We start from the raw sequence: 6,511 nt of genomic DNA on the forward strand, positions 1-6,511 counted from the left end.
TTTCTCATGATACTGTAGAGTTGCCTTGCCACCCATCCTCATATACTAAAGGATCATCCTGTATCGAATGATGAAATGCTGTGTCTCTTTGTAAAAAAAAAAAAAAAAAAAAGTAGGAGAGATGACTGAAAAGCAGCACTAGCATTTGTAAATGGCCAAGGGTCCTATATTCATAGCGTTGGGGAAAGTTACTTTTACAAGTAATGCGTTACAATATTGCGTTACTCTTTAAAAAAGTAACTAATTGCCTTACTAAGGTTACTTTAGAAGTGAATTTTTATGGAAAGTAATGCATTGTTACTTTTTCTCACCTGGGCTGGGCTTGCTTGTTAAATAAATCTATTTTTGGCAAATCCCTCCAGACCAAAAGTGAAATGATCCTTCGATGATCCAGCACATACACACAAACTCTGTACTTACTCCCAATTTCTCAAAATGAACATAGAGAGGTGTGGGTCAATAAATGGGAAAAAGTAACTTTCATTACTTATTTGAAAAAATAACTCAAATATTTTGTCAATTTAAAAGTAATGTTACTTTGCTAGTTATTTGAGAAAGTAATCTGATAACATAACTCATGAGTGCACCATCTGGGTGTATCCAAAATCTTTGATAATGCAGTCAGAGTTTAAATAAAAGTTATACTACTATAGAGAACCAATGGCACAGGACATGATTCAAAGACTCACAATTGACAGCCTTGCTAAAAAAAAAAAAAAAATAATAATAATAATAATTTGTAAAAGTAATAACTTGTAATAACTTGCATTGCTATTCTTACGGTGGTGCTTTACACATTACATCTCCACCTCACTGATTTGATTCTGCACCTGGGCCTGAAGTAGTTTCTAGATTTAGAAGTAGTAAATGCAACAACATCCTTATGATATTTTATTACATCAGTTTAAAACAAAGAAAAAACTGCTTGCAAATCCAAACAAGTTCTTGCATGTATGTGTACAAATATCTGAACTTAAATGTACAAGATAAATTAAAAGTGGGTTTTTGAATTTGATAAAGAAATTGCTTTGCAACACTTGGCACACTGAAAAGTTGTGCAAGATTGGGCTACTAGTTAATTGCTTTACTGTAGTTACAAAATGCATTGAAGTCATCAGAAGACACAAAAAGACAAGTCACTAATATATAAAGACTTTTATTTGCACTTCTTGCCATTCACAATACATCAGCATCAGTTATCAATCACAATGGGGCCAATGGTTGCTTTCCCTTCTGATACCAAGCCTGAAAACAAAGACCAGATAAGAAATTCAAAGCCCTTTCATAAAGAGCAATACTAAGACTTCATATTACCTGAATCAGATGCCGCTCGTCCTTTTCTGCCGAAACCACATGTGGAGTCACAGCACATGCACACCTGGTCATTGTCATCTACAGAGGTCCATCTATAGATAGGAAAGAAAACTGGTTACCCATGAACACCTCAATCATTAGATCAGTCAGTAATATACCCATGATTGGTAATATACCCATTATTGAAGGAGCAAGCCTTGTTCTCTGGACTTGTGGGGGTTGAGGCCATGACAGCCTTTAGAGCACATGTGATGTACACCTACAGAAGAGGACAGTAAAACATGACCAATAAGAATTCACCCACAGAACAATAGCCCAAAATACATACCAAACCACTATCAGCTTGCTGGAACCTGAAAGCCTCCAACTGAAACTGGAGCTTGTCATTCTGAACCCTGCGCATGAAACTGGAAGTGGAGCCTGTAAGCTTTGGATCAACCAGGCACCTGAAGAAAGGGGGTGTGGAGAGTTTAAAACTTTAGGCACAGTTGTTTGCAAATGGGAGTTAAGGAGAGATTCCCTACTAACCCATGGTTCTCAATAAAGGAATATCTCGGAGAGGAGTTCACATCAGGGACTGCAGTAGCCACACAGTGTTCCACAAAGACACGCAGAGGAACATGGTTGTACTGCTTTACAGAAGCTTCAAGGTTCAGGAACTGCCCTAGGAAGTACTGATTGGATGGCCTCTCAAACATCCAGTCCTCTGAAATGAAACTAATGTTGGTAAAGTTCCCCAGCCACTTCCTGAAATTCTAAAGTTACATATTACCAGTCATGAGCTTCAAGGAGAACACCAGAACTTCCTCTCCAACTTTTGTAGCAGCAAAAGGAACCCAGCTGGGCATCAACACATTGCTGCTTACATTTTGTAACCTAGTGCAAGTAGTAAAACAAGGTTAAGAATGAAACATTTGGCAAAATTGCTTTGACAAGCTTTATATTTTGTTTTTTACCTTGAATAATGACACTCAATTCCAACAGCTGCTGCATCAGCCCTTACAATAGGAGTTCCCACTAAAGCCTCAGGAGTGTAGAGGAGGGTAAAGGTGTAAACAAGTTCATCATCAGTCATCTGAAAGCAGCACAATTGACAGGTTATTGGACAGACCTGGATTTTACACGGTTTCTACAGTTGACCCATTAGCAGCCACTTACCCTTAGAGAGCTGCCACATGTCTCAAGCTCATACTCAAAGACAAGGACTTGAGCTTCTGGATCCTCACCTATAGCTGCACAGCCTCCTAAAGTGAGGAATGAAGGATTCACCAGCTGACCAGTACCAAAGAAATCCTTCTTAACCTCCACATGCACAAAGTTCTCTCCACATTGTGCTGCAACACTCTCAGTAGCTATAGGTACACGCAGCTCAAAAGGCACATCTGGCTGTTGGGGTTCTTCTGGCGTTACTGGAAAACGCCATGTCAGAGGCACGGTGGGACCCTGCATTAATTGTTTGGACTGAGTATTCCCAGGCTCTTGAAGAAGCGTCCATGGATCAGCCCCAACAGAGCTCATTGCAGGCCTTGGAGGCCTAAAAGATGCTGATGCCTGTGGATCTTGGACAGCTTGCTGAGGAGTTAAAACTGGTGGCTGTTGTTGCTGGAATCTTACTGGATCCTGGCCTCGTTGAAATCCTGACCACTGTGCCAAACACAAGTCAATTGCTGTAAGCAACAACAATCCTACACAATTGAAAACCACCAGCCCCATTGCTGAAAATTTTTGAAACCTCCAGAATACTTGTTGAGTTTCTGATGTGCCTTTTTTCAAGAGCAGGAAATTAAAGAGACTCCACCCCTTTTGACAAAACTTAATGATTTTCCAGACTTGTTTCATTAAAAGCATTGTACACCCCAAAAGAGTACAACCTATCCAGCTATACAACCTATCCTTCAAGCAGTGACCCTGCACAGTACAAAAAATGTTTATTTTACAGAAGTAAACAAACATTGTTTTTAATTCAGACTTTGATTAATATAACAGTGAACTGCAGTGTTCCAGTGATATGCAAAATAAGTGTTTGGTTTCTAAATATCTCTTGAATGTTCATGCTTTTGGTAGCCAGTAATTCATTGCGCAAAACACATTGTGGTTGATAAATACTCATACCTTAATTTGTGTCCCAAATCCATATTTTTGTATGTTGAAATGAACATCCCATATTTCATATTTCTGGGGGATATTCAAAGTGCTGATCATCTTGCAGTGTGGAGGAGGATTTTTATATACTTTGGTCCCAAAATACAAACACAAATGCTAAGAACTAAACGTAAAGGTGTGCATGAGACTGTTTCATTACTTTTAATTTTAAAAAAAAAAAAATATATATATATATATATATATATGCCTAATATATATATAGCATACCTTGAATGCTTTAAAAAGAAAACTGCTCATGTTTTTGCATAGTCAAAATTTCTCAATGCAAATTGTTCTTATTGTGAATGATTTGTCCATGCATGATTTTTTTTTTTTTTTTTTTTTTTACCGAATTATTTTTAATTAATATATTACTTGATCTACAAGTGAAACAAAAGATTTCTCTCCAGTGACTTCTCCAGTCATTTAGTCCACTTAAACCTGGCACCTTTCTTACAATGGACTGCAAGCTGGTATTCAGATCTGACAAATGGCAACTGATGGATTGAACCAAGATTGTATTTCACAATATGCAAGAAAAGATCTGTCGCCACTTCCATTACATCAAAATGTTATTATCTTTGTCTGACCATACAGCAAGAATTAAGTAGTTCTCTCTACATGAAAGACATACCATTTGTCTTTTCAATTCAGTAGGAAGATTTAAGCAGTGTAAATAAAATGTAGAGTCTGTAAAGGAGAAAGTTATTTGTGACGGGATGGTTTATGGTGCCAGGATGCATGTAACTAAAAGCATTCTATGGTTTCCAGACAGGAGAGAAGGTCAGGAGAACTGGCCCATCGACTGAGCCTGGTTTCCCCCAAGGTTTTTTTTTTTTTCTTTTTCCATCCATTTTAATGACAGAGTTTGGGTTTTTTTGCCACTGTCATCTTTGGCTTGCTTACTTGGCATTTAAAAGACAATAAATATTCAGTAATCTTGTTTTGACTGCTCTACACTATTGAATGAGAACTTGAACTGAATTGAGCTAGGTGATGAAGACAATTGTTTTCTGCAAACTTCAACTGATTCAACTTTGATTTCATAATTGACGAGTTTTGCAATATTAACAGTATAAAGGTAATGATACACAGGACAACTGTGAACAATGTTGCTTGGGCACTTTTCCCCATTGAGAAACCTGCCCTTCTATCTGGATACTTTAGATCAGTCGTGGGCAATTTTTTGAGATCCTCCAATCAGAATGCTAGCAGCCGATCACCTGACCACTTGGAGAATTCAGAAAATAAATAAATAAATCAAACAAGATCGCAGCCTCTCAGCAACAGTGGAGCAAAGGGAAGGTGAGTGAAATTGTATCTTTTTATGCTGGTAGGTTATCATTTATCAACCCAAAAGAGGGCGTTTACCTCATTAAATGCTTAAAATACCAACAGGTGTCCAATTTAATGTGCACAGGCTGTAATTTAGTCATTGAATGTTTTCAGTTAAACACTAAAAAGACACATTCTGCTTAACATCTATAGTGGCATAGGCTGTAGGGCGTATGGCATGTGAAAGTAGCTTTTGACAGGATCAACTAAAGTTCAAATCCACCATTGCCAAACCTGCTCTTCTCCCTTTTCCTATCACAAATCAGATCAGAAAGGCATTTATATTTCATAAAAACAAAAAATATTTGAAAAGTTGAAATAAAGTGCCTAACAAGTGTTTATAATAAAGTCTTTATTGGGTTGGCAATAAATTTGTTCCTCTCTAACTGGTTGCTGTCAACTGTCCGTACACCTAATTAGTTGCCCTGTGTCTCACCAGGTTGCCTGTTGACAGCAACGTTGCTCAAAAAGTTGCCCTGTGTATCATCACCTTAACTGTAACAAATCCACTGCAGGCAAGTTGAAGTGAACACATGCACGGTTTATTAAATCCAAAAACCATGAACAAATACAAGAAACAGAGACTTGACATAACCATGAATCAAACTCACCTACAAGCAGGTTACACTGAACAAAGCTAGACAAGAGACATTGGTGACAGGAGGGCTACTAATACACAAGATTAATGATAAAACAAGGAACCTGTGAACACAATCAGGACAATGAACCAATGAGAAAACAGAACTGACAATCATCTGACTTGAGCAACCAATGAGAACATGACAATCACAAGGGGAGCACATGGCAAGATCACATGAGCAAGGAAACATAACTGTGACATGATACAAAAATATATATTACAATAACTATCTCAACACTGAACTGACTCAAAATGAATAACGACACTGTCTTCTATAGAGCTGCCTATTGCTGAATTGATTTAATATCTGATGATTTAAGCTTAATGACACTTTTCTTTTTTTTTTTTAGAGCTGCTTTACAGTGGAATTGAATACATTTTGCATCAGTTCAATTGAGTTTAAATCACTGTAAAGCAGCTTTTAAACAATTTCATAAGCACTAAAAATAAAACGTGTATTTAACAAAATGCATGTTAAAGATTAGGACATAACCACACAACTTTATTGGTCAAGTTTTATTTCCCATAACAGACATTCTGCAAACTATAAAGTAACTTTGCAAGTACGTCAACTCATTCAACTCTAAAGGTCTACCAAAACTCAGACTTAGTTGACACGTAGTTGTAGAGTTACAAATTGGAACATCAAGTGGACTATCAAAATAAAATTTAACCATACTACACTGGCATCTGCCCAACTTTGCATTTACAGAAGAACCCATTCTCACCTGTATGACAAACATTTGAGGAAACATAAGAAGTCAGGACTTTCAGTGAATGGAGACTTCATTTTGGTTGTGCTTTGTCAGCTACAAATAGGTTTTTCACCATTTTCCACACTTTAAAAATGTGAATATAAAGACTCAAGTCAGTCATTGCAAACAGAACAAATTCCAGTGTAATTAACTAAACATCAGGCCAAAGTATCTACACTGTAAAACCAGATAAGTTCAGAGTACTCTATTGTAGACACCGATTACCTCAAAAAAAAAAATAAAATAAAAAAAATAAAGCAACTCAGAATTATAAACGAGTCAAACTGATTTTAAGGTTTAAGGTTTAAGTCCACTGTACTTAACA

General features: G+C 37.0%; 1 protein-coding gene across 1 annotated transcript; it reads right to left on the reverse strand.

Annotated features, from left to right (window-relative positions):
- Window positions 1–1,140: 1,140 nt before the first annotated feature.
- Window positions 1,141–3,073, reverse strand: LOC127502734 (zona pellucida sperm-binding protein 3-like). Its single transcript, XM_051876024.1, has 8 exons — window positions 2,473–3,073; window positions 2,271–2,389; window positions 2,087–2,190; window positions 1,843–2,020; window positions 1,643–1,760; window positions 1,491–1,573; window positions 1,315–1,406; window positions 1,141–1,245 (listed from the first exon to the last, which is right to left on the reverse strand). Exons 1-8 carry the CDS (start codon window positions 3,025–3,027, stop codon window positions 1,193–1,195), a joined length of 1,302 nt encoding a protein of 433 aa, XP_051731984.1. The 5' UTR covers window positions 3,028–3,073; the 3' UTR covers window positions 1,141–1,192.
- Between the last annotated feature and the right edge of the window lie 3,438 nt (window positions 3,074–6,511).

This window comes from Ctenopharyngodon idella, chromosome 20 (genome assembly GCF_019924925.1).
Source record: "Ctenopharyngodon idella isolate HZGC_01 chromosome 20, HZGC01, whole genome shotgun sequence".
NCBI classification, from domain to species: domain Eukaryota; kingdom Metazoa; phylum Chordata; class Actinopteri; order Cypriniformes; family Xenocyprididae; genus Ctenopharyngodon; species Ctenopharyngodon idella.